We start from the raw sequence: 18977 nt of genomic DNA on the forward strand, positions 1-18977 counted from the left end.
GGCCGAAAACCTATTAATGGAGGTAAACCTGCTAGGGATAGTAGAATTGTGGGATTATGGGTGTTAATCATGTTAATTTCTTTCAGGCATGAGATAGTGACAGGGTCATGGTGCTGATATTCAGGTGGAGTGCTAGTAATTGTTAAAGTAAATAATCAGGTTTAGAATACTAATGTTTGGATTATAAATTAACACTGCTATTATTCAAGCTATGTGAGTAATGGAGGAGTAGGCTAGAATTTCTCACAGTTGTGTTTAAGTCCTCCACAACTGCCCACGATAATGGATACGATTGTGATAGATAGGAGGATGTTCGTGTTTATTGATGGAGAAATTTGAAACATAATTGAGATAGGGTCTAGTTTTTGTTACGTGAGATGTATACCAGACATTAGGGAGGTTCCTTGAGTTACCTCTGGGACTAAAAGGTGAAAGGAGCCGTTCCTAGTTTTATTACTAGGGCCATTATCATTATTAAGGATGAAAATTGATTAATAGTGTTTATTATTGTTCATTGCCCAGAGAACAGGTTATTGAAGAGAATACCTATTATGAGAACTGTAGATGCGATTGCTTGTGTAAGGAAATATTTGGTGGCTGCTTCTGTAGAGCTAGGATTTATTTTTTTTAAATTAAAATCAGGGTAAGAGCTAACATATTTATTTCTAAGCATGTTCAGATGAGAAATCAGTGAGCCTAGCATTGTGATAAGAGTTCCTGTGAAAATAGTGGTTCTAGGGTAGGTAGAACCACAAGAGGTTGTAGTCCTACTTTCTGCTCTATTCCTTAAAGTTTTTACACCCAACACTCATTAGTTCATAACCTGGAATCCAACAGAGGGAAAAGGCTAAGATCATGAGCCCCTTTAGAATATCTATGGTTGGATTGGCAGGGGCTAGGAAATAAGATGGGAACTCTACTTTGCATTACTCATTTCACTATTCTGTGCTATGAAACATAAATGTTAAATTGAAAACAAACATTTGGCAATAGGTTGTGTAAGAAAGGGATACTAAGCCAGATATGGGAAGAGTAAAGGACATTAATCTTCTATCTACCGAATTTAGAGGTTAACATAGAAGAAAACGTTCTGTTACCTCTGCTATGAAAATGTTTTGAGGCTGGAAATGGTGGCTTACAGCTGTAATCCCATTGCCTTGGGAGATAAAGGCAGGAAGATATTTTGAGTCTAGGAGTTGGAGACCAGCCTGGGTGGCATAGGAAGGCCATGTCTCTACAAAAAATTTTTAAAAAATAACCCAGAATGGTAGTGCCTGACAGTAGTTCTTTCTACTCAGGAGGCAGAGATGGAGGATGGCTTGACCCCAGGAGGTTGAGGCTGTTGTGAGCTGGGAACCACCCACTGCAATACAGCCTGGGTGACACAGCCAGACCCTGCCTCTAAGAAAATAAATAAGAAGAGAAAAAAAATTTTTAAATCTAGCACGTATGGTACTGTTTGCAATTGCTGCTTTCATTATTTTCTTAAGGAATGTAATCTATTTGATTCTGATTTTTTTATAATAATAAATTTAGTACATTCTTACATTTAAAGCATAACACTTGTAACATAAAAGCTACGGTAGCATAAGGGAAGATATTCTGAATTGTTGTATTATTTGATTCTGAATTTTTACAGGCTTCTATCATGTTATAGTGTTCAACAACTGAATGCTTTATTTGTGAGATAAATAAACCTGAAAATGTAGGCTGAAAATCAGCTGGACAAACACAAAAGGAATCCCACATGTTTCTGTGGTTCTAGATAAGGCAATACATGGAAATATTTGAGGATTTATGGAGTTGGTGATGTGGGACTGATTCCTGACCCCCTCCCATACAGGAAATAGGATGGAAAAGAGATTGCTTACTCTTTATGTGCTCATATATGAAGTTGGGACAATGGGACATATTCGATGTTTTCTGTTGTGATTATGGAAGGTGTGGGTAGGGAGATAGAAAAGTATGTGGTACATCATAGCCCATGTAGTACATTGTTCCCTTCCTTTTTCTAACTTATTTATCTTAACAGAAATAAATAAGAGGTTTGAAGAGAAAATGACTGGGGTTTCCAGAAGAATATCTAATAAATGGGATTTTCAAAGAAAGGAAATATAAAAGATTTAAAAATAGTCTTGGACATTCAGAGGCCACACAGCAAAATGTAATTTATTATTAAATTAATGAATTTTTATTAGCATGGATAGAATTGTGCACATCTCTCCATCTGAACAAATAAAACAAAGTAGCAGTTACAATTTCAATGGAATTGTAACTGTTGAATTTTAAATAATATGCTATAATTGAATTTTCATTAAAATTTTCTAAAATAAAATAAATTTAGTTTTCTATGCATATTAAGAAAGCAGAAATAGATCCCCAACTCCTGTATGAAAATTTTATAATGAGTTATGAAACCCAGATGAGGGAGAGAGTCTCTTAACGGTTCTCAAAAACAGAATTGTAATTCAATAGAAATCTTTGTTGTAGAGTAAGGTTTCAGATGCTAGAGTGGAAACAGACTCCCAGGTCCAAAACAAAAGGTTTTGTATTGAAAGGGGATTCAATTGGAAATTAGGAAATGATCAAGATTGTTTAGAGTGCTCTTTGTCCACATCATGTACTGTTCTTGCCCATACACACATCTCTAATGCCCATTCCCATCTCTAATCCTGCTTCTGGCTTGGTTAGGACTTTTAGAACCTACAAAATGCCAACTCTAAAGGGACTTACATTCTTATATTTGTTTCATGGTTTGAGATTCATGTAGGAAAATAAGTTGTTTCATTAGTAATGCCACGGTAGAAAGAAGTAGATCTAGAATTGAGAGCTCCTAATTTCCAGGGCTCTAGACTTCATCTGCCTAAAGTTGACAGTTGGGATGAGTCAATTATGTGGTGCAAAAAAGTTGAAATTAAATTAGAAGCTACCCTTTTTCCTTTCTCTCCTTGCCCCAATTCTTTCCTGATACACATAGTCATCTGACCTTGTGATGGAATACCAGAGCACCACTGGGGAGCCCCTGAATCTCAGCAGAGGATGCCTGCAGGGTCCAGTCCATGAACTAAGGTCTCAAAGGCTTCCCACTCTTGAGTGCAGAGCTGAGACCCCAGTAACCCCATGCACCCAGGGCAGATCTCACCTCTGTGTGGACACTTGGATTACCTCAATTTATTGAGTTACAGAATGTATATCCAAGGGCTTCAGTCTGTTGGTGGTCTTGCACAGTAAACTTAGAAAGGAGCAAGGAATCCTATTTTTCTCTTCCTTAAATTTATGGCATATAACCTCTTAATGATTTTTCAGTGTGGCAGATTGGCTAGGTTTAACTACAAGGAGGGAAATGAAAACAGCATCAATTTGTAGCATACACACACCTCCTTCTTAGTCAATGAAATGCTAACGTAGTCCCTGCTGGGAAGGCAGTTTTCAGATGTAAGTAAAGGTTCTAATTCTGAGACTTGGAAGTTTACCCAAGTAAGTATGACTTTTACAGTGAAAGTTCTCTGAAGGAAGACTTAGACTTTCCTTGGACAAGGCTAAACTGTGAAGGGATCTCTATTGTTCCAGTTGATCCGTACTGACTGTGAACTACAGCTTTATTCCATGACCATTGGGATCCAACCAGCAGAATTTGTTTTTTCTCCTGATGGACTATACCAGAGATCTTATACTTCCTTCATCAGCCACCACAATTGAGTAAGCTAATTCCATGTACTATATCCATATATGAATCTTCCTAAGTGTACATATATCTTATGAGTTCTGCTTTTGTCTTTGAACCTTGACTGACATAAGGCTGATAGATATGTTTTCACTGTTCTGACCGTCTTGACCATAAATCTTGTGAGCCATTGGCAAATAATTCCTCTGTCAGAAGATATTTAGGTATCCCCTTCTGAAATCTTTTCCTTCTTTTGGAGTTTCATATCACAAAACAAACTTTGGAATAGAAAAAAAAAACATCCATGGTCTCTCCCCATCATTTGGATTCTGTATTCGTGAATTTGCCTACATCCTAATAGATATTTATAATTCCAAAATCAATACTCATCGTACTTTTCTAGCCATTCTAGGATATTATGCACTATGTGGAGGAAAGCATTTAAAAGAGTAACTCATGTTTTACCCATGAGAATGGAAAAGCCTTTGAAAATTTGATAAGATGCTAAATTATCATTTGGATTATTTGATTAATTAGTGAATTCTCTTAGAGTGCTAAAAAAGAAAAAAAGAAAATTTTAGTTCCTGTGGGCCTGCTCTGAGAATGCCACATAGATAAAGGAGCATTTATGACTGGGTGATGTGGCTCACCCTGTATTCCCATTGTTTTGGGAGGCTGAAGTCAGAGGATAACTTGAAGCCAGGAATTAGAGACTAGACTGGGAAACATAGCCATATCCTGTCTTTAAGAAAAAAATAAATGAAAAATTAGCTAGGTGCAATGGCATAAACCTCTAGTCTTTTTTACTTTGAAAGCTGAAGTGGGAGGATTACTTGAGCCCTGGAATTCAAGGCTGCGGTGAGCTAAATTTTTGCAACTGCACTCCAGAGGGTGAAACTTTCTTTGGCATAAATAAATAAATGTGCACTTGGAATAGTTTCAGAAGGAATGGTACCAGTTCCTCCTTGTACCTCTGGTGGAATTTGGCTGTGAATCCATCAGGTCCTGGACTCTTTTTGCTTGGTAGGCTATTGATTATTGCCACAATTTCAGAGCCTGTTATTGGTCTATTCAGAGATTCAGCTTCTTCCTGGTTTAGTCTTGGGAGGGTGTATTTGTCGAGGAATTTATGCATTTCTTCTAGATTTTCTAGTTTATTTGTGTAGAGGTGTTTGTAGTATTCTCTGATGGTAGATTGTATTTCTGTGGGATCAGTGGTGATATCCACTTTTTCATTTTTTATTGCATCTATTTGATTCTTCTCTCTTTTCTTCTGTATTAGTCTTGCTAGCGGTCTATCAATTTTGTTGATCTTTTCATAAAACCAGCTCCTGGATTCATTAATTTTTTGAAGGGTTTTTTTATGTCTCTATTTCCTTCAGTTCTGTTCTGATTTTAGTTATTTCTAGCCTTCTGCTAGCTTTTGAATGTGTTTGCTCTTGCTTTTCTAGTTCTTTTAATTGTGATGTTAGGGTGTCAATTTTGGATCTTTCCTGCTTTCTCTTGTGGGCATTTAGTGCTGTAAATTTCCCTCTACACACTGCTTTGAATGTGTCCCAGAGATTCTGGTATGTTGTGTCTTTGTTCTCGTTGGTTTCAAAGAACATCTTTATTTCTGCCTTCATTTCATTATGTACCCAATAGTCATTCAGGAGCAGGTTGTTCAGTTTCCATGTAGTTGAGCAGTTTTGAGTGGGTTTATTAAACCTGAGTTCTAGTTTGATTGCACTGTGGTCTGAGAGACAGTTTGTTATAATTTCTGTTCTTTTACATTTGCTGAGGAGAGCTTTACTTCCAACTATGTGGTCAATTTTGGAATAGGTGTGGTGTGGTGCTGAAAAAAATGTATATTCTGTTGATTTGGGGTGGAGAGTTCTGTAGATGTCTATTAGGTCCACTTTGTGCAGAGCTGAGTTCAATTCCTGGGTATCCTTGTTAACTTTCTGTCTCATTGGTCTGTCTAATGTTGGCAGTGGGGTGTTAAAATCTCCCATTATTATTGTGTGGGAGTTTAAGTCCCTTTGTAGGTCACTCGGGACTTGCTTTATGAATCTGGGTGCTCCTGTGTTGGGTGCATATATATTTAGGAGAGTTAGCTCTTCTTGCTGAATTGATGACTTTACCATTATGTAATGGCCTTCTTTGTCTCTTTTGATCTTTGTTGGTTTAAAGTCTATTTTATCAGAGACTAGGATTGCAAACCCTGCCTTTTTTTGTTTTTCATTTGCTTGAGAGATCTTCCTCCATCCCTTTATTTTGAGTCTATGTGTGTCTCTGCATGTGAGATGGTTTTCCTGAATACAGGGTCTTGACTCTTTATCCAATTTGCCAGTCTGTGTCTTTTAATTGGAGCATTTAGCCCATTTACATTTAAAGTTAATATTGTTATGTGTGAATTTGATCCTGTCATTATGATGTTAGTTGGTTATTTTGCTCGTTAGTTTATGCAGTTTCTTCCTAGCCTCGATGGTCTTTACAATTTGGCATCTTTTTGCAGTGGCTGGTACCGGTTTTCCTTTTCCATGTTTATTGCTTCCTTCAGGAGCTCTTTTAGGGCAGGCCTGGTGGTGACAAAATCACTCATCATTTGCTCGTCTGTAAAGTATTTTATTTCTCCTTCACTTATGAAGCTTAGTTTGGCTGGATATGAAATTCTGGGTTGAAAATTCTTTTCTTTAAGAATGTTGAATATCGGCCCCCACTCTCTTCTGGCTTGTAGAGTTTCTGCTGAGAGATCAGCTGTTAGTCTGATGGGCTTCCCTTTGTGGGTAACCTGACCTTTCTCTGTGGCTGCCCTTAACATTTTTTCCTTCATTTTAACTTTGGTGAATCTGACAATTATGTTTCTTGGAGTTGCTCTTCTCGAGGAGTATCTTTGTGGCGTTCTCTGTATTTCCTGAATCTGAAGTTTGGCCTGCCTTGCTAGATTGGGGAAGTTCTCCTGGATAATATCTTGCAGAGTGTTTTCCAGCTTGGTTCCATTCTCCCGGTCACTTTCATGTACACCAATGAGATGTAGGTTTGGTCTTTTCACATATTCCCATATTTCTTGGAGGCTTTCTTCGTTTCTTTTTATTCTTTTTTCTCTAAAGTTTCCTTCTTGCTTCATTTCATTCATTTCATCTTCCATCCCTGATACCCTTTCTTCCAGTTGATCACATCGACTACCGAGTCTACTGCAATCTTTGCATAATTCTCAAAACTTGGCTTTCAGCTCCGTCAGCTCTTTTAAGCCCTTCTCTGCATTGGTTATTCTAGTTATCCATTCATCTAATTTTTTTTCAAAGTTTTTAATTTCTTTGCTATTGTTTTGAATTTCCTCCCGTAGCTCGAGGTAGTTTTATCGTCTGAAGCGTTCTTCTCTCAACTCGTCAAAGTCATTCTCCATCCAGCTTTGTTCTGTTGCTGGTGAGGAACTGCATTCCTTTGGAGGAGGAGAGGTGCTCTGCTTTTTAGAGTTTCCAGTTTTTCTGCTGTTTTTTCCACATCTTTGTGGTTTTATCTACTTTTGGTCTTTGATGATGGTGATGTACAGATGGGTTTTTGGTGTGGATGTCCTTTCTGTTTGTTAGTTTTCCTTCTACCATACAGGACCCTCAGCTGCAGGTCTGTTGGAGTTTACTAGAGGTCCACTCCAGACCCTGTTTGGCTAGGTGTCAGCATCGGTGGCTGCAGAACAGCGGATTTTCATGAGACCACAAATTCAGCTGTCTGATAGTTCCTCTGGAAGTTTTGTCTCAGAGGCATACCTGGATGAGTCAGGTGTCAGTCTGTCCCTACTGGGGGATGCCTCCCAGTTAGGCTGCTCAGGGGTCAGGGACCCACTTTAGGAGGCAGTCTGTCTGTTCTCAGATCTCCAGCTGCGTGCTGGGAGAACCACTACTCTCTTCAAAGCTGTGGGACAGGGACATTTAAGTCTGCAGAGGTTCCTGCTGACTTTTTGTTTGTCTGTGTCCTGCCCCCAGAGGTGGAGCCTACAAAGGCAGGCAGGCCTCCTTGAGCTGTGGTGGGCTCCACCCAGTTCCAGCTTCCTGGCTGCTTTGTTTACCTAAGCAAGCCTGGGCATTGGTGGGTGCCCCTCCCCCAGCCTCGCTGCCACCCTGCAGTTTGATCTCAGACTGCTGTGCTAGCAATCAGGGAGACTCCGTGGGCATAGGACACTCCAAGCCAGGTGCAGGACACAATTTCTTGGTGTGCCGTTTTCCAAGCCCCTTGGAAAAGCGCTGTATTAGGGTGGGACTGACCCGATTCTCCAGGTGCCGTCTGTCACCCCTTTCTTTGACTAGGAAAGGGAACTCCCTGACCCCTTGCACTTCCCGAGTGAGGGAATGCCTCACCCTGTTTCAGCTCGTGCACAGTGCGCTGCACCGACTGTCCTGCAGCCACTGTTTGGCACTCCCTAGTGAGATGAACTCGGTACCTCAAACGGAAATGCAGAAATCACCTGTCTTCTGTGTTGCTCACGCTGGGAGCTATAGACTGGAGCTGTTCCTATTCGGCCATCTTGGCTCCACCCCCTGAATCAGATCAAAGACTTAAATGTTAGACCTAAAACCATAAAAACCCTAGAAGAAAACCTAGGCAATACCATTCAGGAAATAGGCATGGAAAAGTATTTCATGTCTAAAACAGCAAAAGCAGTGGCAATAAAAGCCAACATCGACCAATGGGATCTAACTAAACTAAAGAGCTCCTGCACAGCAAAAGAAACTGTCATCAGAGTGAACAGGCAACCTACAGAATGGGAGAAAATTTTTGCAATCTGCTCATCTGACAAAGGGCTAATATCCAGAATCTACAAAGAACTCAAACAAATTTACAAGAAAAAAACTACCCCATCAAAAAGTGGGCAAAGGAGATGAACAGGAACTTCTCAAAAGATGACATTTATGCATCCTACAGACACATGAAAAAATGCTCATCATCACTGGCCATCAGAGAAATGCAAATCAAAACCACGATGAGACACCATCTCACACCAGTTAGAATGGCCATCATTAAAAAGTCAGGAAACAACAGGTGCTGAAGAGGATGTGGGGAAATGGGAACACTTTTACACTGTTGTTGGGACTGTAAACTAGTTCAACCATTGTGGAAGACAGTGTGGCAATTCCTCAAGGCTCTAGAACTAGAAATACCATTTGACCCAGCCATCCTATTACTGGGTATATACCCAAAGGATTATAAATCATGCTGCTATAAAGACACATGCACATGTATGATTATTGTGGCACTATTCACAATAGCAAAGACTTGGAACCAACCAAAATGTCCTACAGTGATAGACAGGATTAAGAAAATGTGGCACATGTACAACATGAAATACTATGCAGCCATAAAAAATGATGAGTTCATGTCCTTGGTAGAGACATGGATGAAGCTGGAAACCATCATTCTCAGCAAACTATCACAAGGACAAAAAAATGAACACTGCATGTTCTCACCTATAGGTGAGAATTGAACAACGAGATCATTTGGACACAGGAAGGGGAACATCACACATCGGGGCCTGTTGTGGGGTGGGGGAAGGGGACGGATAGCATTAGGAGATATACCTAATGTAAATGACGAGTTATTGGGTGCAGCACACCAATATGGCACATGTATACATATGTAACAACCCTGCACGTTGTGCACGTGTACCCTAGAACTTAAAATATAATAAAAAAATCAAACTTTCCAAAGACATCTCCACAGAAGACACACTGAATATGCACCTGCTAGGCTTCAGGCACCCAAGAATTACTGCTTACCTAGATATCCACAAATCCTCTAGGCATGTGACTATTCATAGCAGATTCTGGTGTGTATCACATTTGTAATAAAGCACTTCATCCTCACTTACTCTAATAAAAATACTTTAAACTTACTTCCCAGGGCACTTTTGTCTGGTCTAAGCAAACATGTAGCTATCCCAGCTTTCTCAGTTATTTTAAATAACATCAATATTTAAAATACCTATAATTAGAGCATTTATAATATATTGGTTTGTGTTAAATCAAGTAATTATAGTTTGTTTTACTATTGAGACAGACTGTCATTCTGTCACAGACTGGACTGCAAGGCACCACCATGGCTCACTGCAGCCTGGATCTTCTGGGCATGAGCCATCCTGCTGCACCAGCCCCCTGAGTAGCTGGGACGATAGCTTGTGCCATCATGCCAGGCTGATTTCTAAAGGAATGTTTGGTAGACATGAGGTCTCACTATGTTGCCTCCACTGGTCTGGAACTCCCGGCCACAAGCCATTCTCAAACCTTGGTCTCCCCAAGTGCTGGGAGTGCCACCATGCCTGGGCTCCCTTTTTATTCTACTACCTTATGCATTATTTGACATTTTGGGTCTTAAAAGTTATAAATCCACAGTGTTCATGTAATTATGGAACCCATAAAGAGCATACAATTACCAATATATTATACACATGGAAGAGTCTTTTCTTAACTTCAATTTTATTGTTTAAATTGGCGTATGTTTATTAACTTGTTTCTGAGATTCATCAACATTGTTGCATTCAGTGAGTTATTTATTCTCTGTGTCATAGGATTATTTTGCATAAATACACCAAATTTATTTAGCTATTCTACGGTTGAAGAATATTTTGGGTCTCATTTGGAGCTACTATAAAAGTTGATGCAGTGAACAATATTGTGTATGTTGAAGTATATGTAGGCGATCAGTTGACTATATTTTAGAATTAGAATATCTAGCCCATAATAAATGCTAATAGTCAGTTTCCCAAAAAGGATTTCCATTTACGTCTCTCCAGCCATGAATAAATTTCATTTATTCTGTATCTTTGCCAACACACACTATTGTGTGTCTTTAAATTTTGGTATTTTTGTATGGGGGCCTGTGGTACAACTGGTGGATTAATTCTTACTTTTGTAAGACTAATGAAAGTGAACGCTTTTTTATATTTGGCTAGTTATTTATGTATCCAATTCTGTAAAGTGTCTGTTCAGATATTTTAGCCAATCTTCTATTGAGTTCACTGTCTTTTATTTATTACAATTTAAGTATTCATCATATACATGTATTATATTTTACTTTATGTATGTTGGGGTAGATATCTTTCTCCACTACTAGTTTGCATAATATTTTTTGAAACACAGAAGTCATCATTATCAATATAAATGAACTAATTGTTTGAATTATTAATTTGTTCCCTGGTTAAGATATCCTTATGAGAATATTGTATAAGGTTCCCCGTCCTTTCAGGACTTGAATCTATCTGGAAATGACTGTGTATGGTTTGAGGTAGGAGTCAATATTTAGTTACCTTTTTTCCAATATTTAATTAATCCAGCATTGGTCTGATCACCTTGTGTATTTCAATGTAGACGAGCACACTAATAATGAAGGATTATTCATATCTGTGGTGAGAATTGCAAAATAAAGCCCAGCATAGAAGGTCAAATATTACCTCAAAGGATAGATTAATACAATGAGACATGGTGGATAAGTGTGATATAGTTAGATAAAGAGGAAGAAAAACATTTCCCCGTTATCATTGACACTTCACTCCAAGTTTTTTGCATGAAGCAAAAGATCCGGACTGTCTTCAATTAATTTTAACTTCATTCAGACATGTCTGTCATCTATTATTTCACTCAGTGACAGTCAGAAAGAAAGAGAAATAAGAGAATATACTGTATGCCATGATCATGAATAATAATTTTTCAAAAATCATTTAATAAAGGACCAATAAATATACTTTTAGCGTTTTCAGCATATTTAATAGTAACACAATAAATGAGTTTTGATAACATTAGAAGGCAATTCAAGACATAAAAGAGGGCCTATTTGTCCTGTATGTTAAGGCACAAGGAAGAGGACTTCCTGGGATAAGGGGGTTCCCACAGCATGTGAACACATTTCTGATTTGTCTCTGGTCAGAAGTGAATACAGCAAAAGATAGGCCTGAGAGGAGGTGAGAAAGAGCAATTAGGGATGGTGTATATTAGGGAGCTTTGATTAACATCAACAAAGCTCACAGTCTTAGCCTCACAATCCAGGAATAATCCTACTCGGCTGGTAGGTCTTGGGATATATTGCAGCATAATTCGGGAGGTGGTAAAGAGACTGCATTGAATTTCATTCTTAACACACCCAAAAAGAAAGAGTCCCTCCTCTCCGTCTGTCTTCTCATTCTGATGCTTCTCTTTCCAATACATGTTACAGACACCAAAAGCCCAATTCCAGGAGTCCCCCACATGGACCTCCCAGTAATATTTGCCAGAGGTGAAAGTCTGAGCACCCCATGCAAGAAAACTTCTAGGTGTTGCAGTGACATAGGGTACATCTTGATGGTCACATCCAATACACATGCTTCTCAAAATTTCATAAAGAAAGATATGACTGTTGGCCTCTTCATGATGCAGAGTAATATGCACTGCAAAAAAAAAAAAAAGAAAAAGTAAACATGCATAGACATGTGTAAATAAAAAAAAAATAATTGTTCTATCAAGAAGTTACTTTACCAGGAAATGTAAAGTCATAAAGACAATTTTGCTTGTAACTTCTAGTAAAGTATAGAGATGATTAATATTGTATACAAGACAAACAAAACTCTAACCACAGATATTATATTTTTTTTGAAAACTTACATATTGAGAGCCAAATGTGAGACCAACTTCTTGCAATCCAATTTTCAAAGTAAAATTTACACATTTTATGCCCTAAATGCTATGCTGTTATCAAGATCATTATTTAGAAATGTTTCTTATTCTTAAAAACTAGTGCTATCATTTTGGAAAGAATGTGAAGATTTTCACTTACTCAAGAACTGCTCTAGGTATCTGGATAAAAATCCATATGTACATGTTAAAAGTGATAATTTAAAGCAGATCTCCGCAAAATCTTTGACCAGTCTCTCTGTGGTCCTCCATGCTAGCTCTGGGCTGAAGCTGGATTTTAGATTTAACATGTAGCTCTTCATATTGCAATTAAACTGAACTTAATTTCATTTGTAATTTTACTTGTATTCACAGAATGATTTCTTCCTTCAAGCTGTACCCATTAATTCAAATGTTTGCAATATATGAATAATATATACATATTAAAAAAATACAAAATCCCCAAGAATCTCCGGATAACTATAATCCCGCAAAGAACATTTCTTAGCAGTTCAAATGAATATACTAAAGAAATGTACAATTTTTATTTAACATTAAATAATTCACCATTCTGAGAATTATTTCCTTTGCTCCTTTTTTAAATTTTCTACCTACTCCTTTTCCCCGTTATATAATTGAGTACATATTATGCCAGAAAGTATTTCTTTTTCACTGTCTTTCAAACTTAATGCTATAAATCTCACTATAAATACAGACACAGATACCAAAGGGTTGCATGGTTATGTTGTTCACTTATGTCTTAAAAGAAGTAAAATATTTGATGAAATATGAAATATTACCTATATGATCTTAACAATAATAATATTTACATAAAGTGGGAGTGCTGCCTATGGGTGGAGACTTACCTCGGAATTGGTTGAGCCTGTCCATCAGTCCAGTGATGGGCCCTGCACTGAGCTCCGGATTCAGAGGCTGGGGCATGTGCAGCAGCACGGACTCAGTCCTGCAAGGAAAAACCTGCAGTTACAACATCTACAGCCATAAAATGAATAAAAGTCACTATTTGTATGTAAAAGACATTTCATGAGAATCCTTTGAATCTACACATTTGATAATTCAAAAATTACTTCCTTTTGCAAATTAATTCTTTACAGTTTCTAAATTTTAAAGCATGATGGAAAAATCTAAGTCAGAATTCAGTGTGATCCTTCTTTTTTTTTTTTTGCCCCAAATGTGTAAGATTCCTTAGCCTTATGGCCTTGAGAATACTTAGAAATGAAATTCTGAGTTCCACTTCTTGGCAGAATCCCCTGACATCTTTGTCTGAAATAGCCGGGTTCTGGGGAGATTGCTGCATCCACTTCTTCCTTCTCAAGATAAAGACTGGAAACTTGTTCTAGGCAGGGAGATCTGCCTTTTAGCAAAGAACTTCCCTAGAGACTTACAGTTCTAACACTCCACAGTTTTTTTAATCTATTTTTCAGAACTGTTAACTGATATGTATATATGTATAAAAAACCAAACATCAACACTTTTTCACTGGTAAAATACTTCCTCCTCTTCTTTCCTGCTTCCTCTGGTGACTTTCTCACCATCCACAAAACAAAACTCTTATCCTTCCCCTGTGCAGGCTTTTAAGCAATAAAGCGAAATCGGGGCTGGGAGCGGTGGCTCACGCCTGTAATCCCAGCACTTTGGGAGGCCGAGGCAATCTTATCATGGGGTCAGGAGATAGAGACCATCCTGGGTAACACGGTGAAAACCCGTCTCTCCTAAAAATACAAAAACTTAGCTGGGTGTGGTGGCAGGCGCCTGTAGTCCCGGGTACTCGGAAGGCTGAGGCAGGGGAACGGTGTGAACCCGGGAGGCGGAGCTTGCAGTGAGCTGAGATCGTGCCACTGCACTCCAGCCTGGGCAACAGAGTGAGACACCGTCTCAAAAAAAAAAAAAATCAGGAATAAAATTGTTTGTTTTAGTTCACTCTTCTTTTATTCATTTATTTACTTGGTGGCCTTGTCTTTTAAGGTGTGGGAATGAAAGTAGATGCAAAAAAAAGTGGTATCAATCTCTTAATTATTTATGCCATGACTTTAATAGAGCCTGCTCTGATATTCGTGGCATCTTAAATAACATATGCTAAAATCTAGGTACACACTCACCTGTGTAATATGTCTCCAAAAGCCTGAAAAAAAAAAAGAAGAAGAAGAAAGATTTAGTGCACTTCACAAGATGCATCTTTCACTAACTTCAGTGTGAGATTTGTACTCAATTTCTGAAGATATTATACCCCTACCGTCTTCTCTTCTGGAAAGCATTTTCTATTTCTTCTGTAATGAAAAACCCAGTCAGTTGTATTGTCATTAATTAACGTCCTGGGAAAGTCTGAGTCTTGAAGACATTCTCTAAACAAGTGAAGGGAGAAGAGGCCCAGAGGGTGTATGTTCCATGTTAACCACGAAAAACCTACTCAGTCATCTTTACCTGAACCTGTTACCCAAATGAATGTGCCCCAAAATAATGTTAACGTGAACCTAGATTCCTAAAACTTCTGATTTTGCCATGTTTCCAAATTAACCTAAATGTAAATGAATCACTATTTTATTCATGTTTAACAACCCAAAGTATATTATTGAATTAGATGGGGAATATTTCTTGGGGCTGTTACCTTGACCATTCCACAAAGTTTTGTGGCTGGTGGAAAAAGTAGGAGGGAACTTTGGCCTTGTAGAATCCCTTGGTGGGGCTATACTCTCCCAAAAAAGTAGCATTAGTTATGTGAATGTGTTTTTGGAAACACATCATGGAAATAAAAATAGGGAGATGGATTTCAGCTATGAGGAAAATACTTATACATGTGAATATTCAAAAAACTGAAACCACATTGTGAGTTTGTACCTGAAGTAGCTCCAAATCTGGTTTATGGCACATTTCCTTCAGCTCCTCGTACATTCCTCTTAAAATCTCCCTCCTATGAGCCATTTTGGCTTTACTTAAATGAAGTTGATGAAAAATATCTTTCCCCTTCTTTTTCAGCATCTCCAAATTATGTTTTTCTTCTTCATGGTGAAATGCAGGCATCTTCTGATACTCGGCTCTAATTGCTTCTAGCCTTAAATTCACGTAATTCTGCAGTGATAATGGGTTAGTCAAAAGAGAAATGCATTTATTCATCTCCTATTAAATCTCACTGATTCTTTTTATCTCTCAAACATCCAATAGTTTAAACCTCAGTCTTGCCAGTTCTTAGAATCTACAAATTTCGTTCCTTTCCTTTCTTTCTGCATAAAGGTCAACATAGCTGTACCTGACCAATTGCATTAAATTTATTCAAGATAATGTGTTTTCTAAGATAGTTGGAAATAAAAAAACACAATTTGAATTTCTCTATTCCAGCCCATATTTATGGAAAAGTAAGAACAGTTCATGCTTAAGAGTTGGAGTATAGAGCTATATTTACTAGAAAGGAAACAATTATTTCTATTTTTGTGATATGCAACACGTTGCTTAAACTCATTATATATAAAATGACCTTAGACTAACATGTCCAGCTAAATGCGTTTCACCCACCAAAACCTATCCTAATAAGGCTGCATTTATGATTTGGCCATCTTTGTCTCTCTGAATTCATTTCCTTCCATTCTTTTTTGAAGTCATCCCAATCTGAAACATAGACTTCTTTGTGGTTCCTCAGGCCTCCAAATATAAACAAACTCAAAATTACCGCATATGCTGTTCTCTCCAACTAGAATTACATATATATATATGTATATATAAATAAATAAATAAAATATATATGTATACAAACACACACACATACATATACATATATATATATATATATACACACAACCAGAAACACATACATACATATACATATATATACACACTCATGGTCCACATATATATCCACACACACATTTGTGTTCCCCCTCCTCTTCAAAACTTTGTTTCAATTTGAATTTTTCAGTGAGTCTTTTTTCTGACCACCCTATTTAAAACTCAGACACTAATCTCTAGTTTCTGGCCTCTATTGTCCTTTTCTACTTCCCTGCTTGATTATTCTCCAACAAAAAACCTACCACACTCAAATACATCATGTATGGCATATGTTTGCATATTGACCACTTGACTCTCTCATTTGAATTGTATGATTTGTTAGGACAAAGGTGCTTCCTTTCTTCTTTACTAGTATATTTTCTTATTTAATATTCAACATAGACTAGGTTCTCATGAAATACTTTTCAACAAATATTAGCTATCATACACTCAAAGTATACATCCACAAAGAGAAAATTTTTTAAATATTTTTCTGAAGTCCTCGGAGTTCTCCTTTTATTTAGATACTAGTTACCATATTTCTGGCATGTTTACATGTCTCCCTCAAGACACAAATCCGTATTTCTCACCACTTTTCTCATCATCTGTTATGTATTATTCAACATTAATTAGTTGAGATTCTTAATTTCATGGTTGCCATAGATTTGTCCTGTCAATTTTTCTGCCTCAAATTTTCCGTACAATTCCAAATACTACTTGCACACCAGCATTCAGATTAATGCTGACCAACACTCAGAAGTTTCACTTGAGCGTTCCATGACCGCCAAATAATTCTTATGCCCAGCATTTATCCAACCAGCACATATAGAATGCTGTGACATGGCCCAGTTTCTTGGATCTATTGGTGTATAACCATAGGTTTGTATGAAACAAACCAGCATGCTTTGGGTGACATCAGTGGTTTTCTTATAAATCTTACCTAACAAGCATACTATTCTATATAAAAATGAGGCCACTTTTTCTCAATGTTTTCTCTCGCTTTTTTTTTTTTTTTTTACTGAATCCCAGAAACATTACAGTTTGATATCAATTTCCAACTTTAAGAGTCACCCATTTGCCCACCATAAGTTCCTGGAGAAGGTAGAGTAGTACAGGACTAACCTTCCAGTGTCTGGTTCTGGTGGTTTCCACATTCAGGTTACTGTGATTTTCACAAGCTTTTTCCCATAAAGACTGCATTTTCTGTAAAAGCTTCTCCTGCAAAAGAGCCATAAATTGAAGCACCAGTGCAGACCATGACATAGGGAGGGGGCCCAGAATGAGAGATAGATGAGCCCCTAGTAAATGGCATTTCCTTTGTTTCCCTTCATGTTTGTCAAAGTCCAGAGGTTGGAAGCTAAGAAAGCCCAAACACAGCTGCTTAAAGGGACTCAGAGTTGGCTTTATCCAATCTCCAAGAAAATAGACCCACAGGAATTTTATGCATCCTTTACAGAAATCAATCTTCAGAGGCATCACTTATCCGGTGTTCCTCAGCAGCCGACTCAATGGGACAGTGTCTGTGATCCCGGTGCTCCTGAGAGCTGGAGCACAGCAAACAGAGCAGGCTCCTGTCCACTTCACAGAACATCTTCTTTGTGTCCTTGTGAGTGCCACACTTTTGCTCCTCAGAGCTCAGGAATAGCCAGAGATTGACTTTTCTGGCAAGAGAAGCCATCTTCTTCAAATCAATGTTAGTTTTGAGGTTTCTCTGCTGTGTTGACTTTGTGCATTCAAAGCACTGAGTCAGAATTGGGATGTCTTCCCAGTGGAGGTAGAAACAGGGCCTGCAAAAGCTGTGCCCACAGTCTATGGTGACCGGGTCTATGAAGTAGTTCATGCAGATGGGGCAGGTGACTTCCCTCTGGAAGACTTGCGAGATTCCAGAATTCATGTTTCTGAGGAAGAAAGAGCAACATGTCATTTTGGGGCCTGGATTGATGAAAAGCTTCTAAACAAGTGGATATATGTGATAGTTATATTTTCTACTCTTGACAATGTTCATTAAAGTACAACAAACTATTTCTTCTGTTACAAACTTAAAAATTCACACGTAGAGGGAGTCTCCTGGCTTCATAGCAGATATTACTAACCAGAGGACTCTCAGTCCCATCTTCTCCTAGTTCCTGTCTGTAGCATAATATGAATCTATTCGATTACCCATTTTCTGAATGTGGATCTGGAAATTGGGTTTGGATTCTAAGTGGTCAGAATAAATCATCGTTGTCCCTATTCTTCTTTCAATAACTGATGAATGACTACGAGAGAGTGGGAAAAAAATACCTGGGCCAAAGAAATATGAGAAGACGGCCAGAGGGTTCTATGACATATTTTTATAGAGGGACACAAAAGCCGGGCAGCAAACCACTATGGCACAAGTTTACCTACGTAACAAGCCTGCACCTCCTGCACAGTTATCCCAGGACTTTAAATTAAATCAAATTAAATTAAATTAAGTTAAAAACAAAGACCCAAATCAAAACAAAATTAAAAAAAACAACCAACCAACCAAATAAACAAAGAAAAAGACTGCAATTAAACCAATCAAGGTTTACTAGTAGAGAAAAGGAAAATTATTAAAGATATTGTGTCTTTTTATTTTCTCGCGGATTAAATTAACTTCCCCTAGGGCTGTGCAAACTCTGAATAACATATAGGAGTTTTCTGTTAAACTCAAAGAGGTGTAATTATATTTCCATGGTGTGATGGTGAATTTTAAGTATCAGTCTGACTGGATTAACCAATACCTAGGGAACTGGTGAAGCATTGTTTGTGTGTGAGTCTGTGAAGGTGCTTCTAGAGGAAAGAGACATGTGAGTTGGTGAGTTGAGTGGGAGCCTCATCTCTCAATGTGTGTGGGCATCATCTAATCAGCTGATACCTCAGATATAAAGAAAAAGGCAGAGAAAAGGCAACTTCCT

The 18977-nt window shown here is 38.0% G+C and overlaps 1 protein-coding gene across 2 annotated transcripts; it reads right to left on the bottom strand.

Annotated features, from left to right (window-relative positions):
- Nucleotides 1-11470: 11470 nt before the first annotated feature.
- LOC129484724 (putative tripartite motif-containing protein 49B) lies at nucleotides 11471-17950 on the bottom strand. 2 transcript variants are annotated; one of them, XM_055283214.1, is made up of 6 exons: nucleotides 17543-17950; nucleotides 17179-17277; nucleotides 15136-15366; nucleotides 14400-14422; nucleotides 13146-13243; nucleotides 11471-12056 (listed from the first exon to the last, which is right to left on the bottom strand). In XM_055283214.1, the coding sequence occupies exons 1-6, from the start codon at nucleotides 17948-17950 to the stop codon at nucleotides 11557-11559; spliced, it is 1359 nt and encodes a 452-aa protein (XP_055139189.1). In that variant the 3' UTR covers nucleotides 11471-11556. The 2 variants fall into 2 exon arrangements, with proteins under 2 accessions (XP_055139189.1, XP_055139188.1); XM_055283213.1 differs by having other exon boundaries at nucleotides 17179-17274; nucleotides 17531-17950.
- Nucleotides 17951-18977: the final 1027 nt, after the last annotated feature.

The sequence above is a fragment of the Symphalangus syndactylus genome, chromosome 6 (genome assembly GCF_028878055.3).
Source record: "Symphalangus syndactylus isolate Jambi chromosome 6, NHGRI_mSymSyn1-v2.1_pri, whole genome shotgun sequence".
In the NCBI taxonomy this organism is placed as follows: domain Eukaryota; kingdom Metazoa; phylum Chordata; class Mammalia; order Primates; family Hylobatidae; genus Symphalangus; species Symphalangus syndactylus.

Coding starts and splice junctions, on each gene's coding strand:
- LOC129484724 (XM_055283213.1), bottom strand. CDS start 17,950: ATGAATTCTGGAATCTCGCAAGTCTTCCAGAGGGAAGTCACCTGCCCC. Junction 14,423..15,135: donor CAGATTTGGAGCTACTTCAG/GTACAAACTCAC, acceptor TTTTTTTTTCAG/GCTTTTGGAGACATATTACA. Junction 13,244..14,399: donor TTTGGAGACATATTACACAG/GTGAGTGTGTAC, acceptor TTTTCCTTGCAG/GACTGAGTCCGTGCTGCTGC.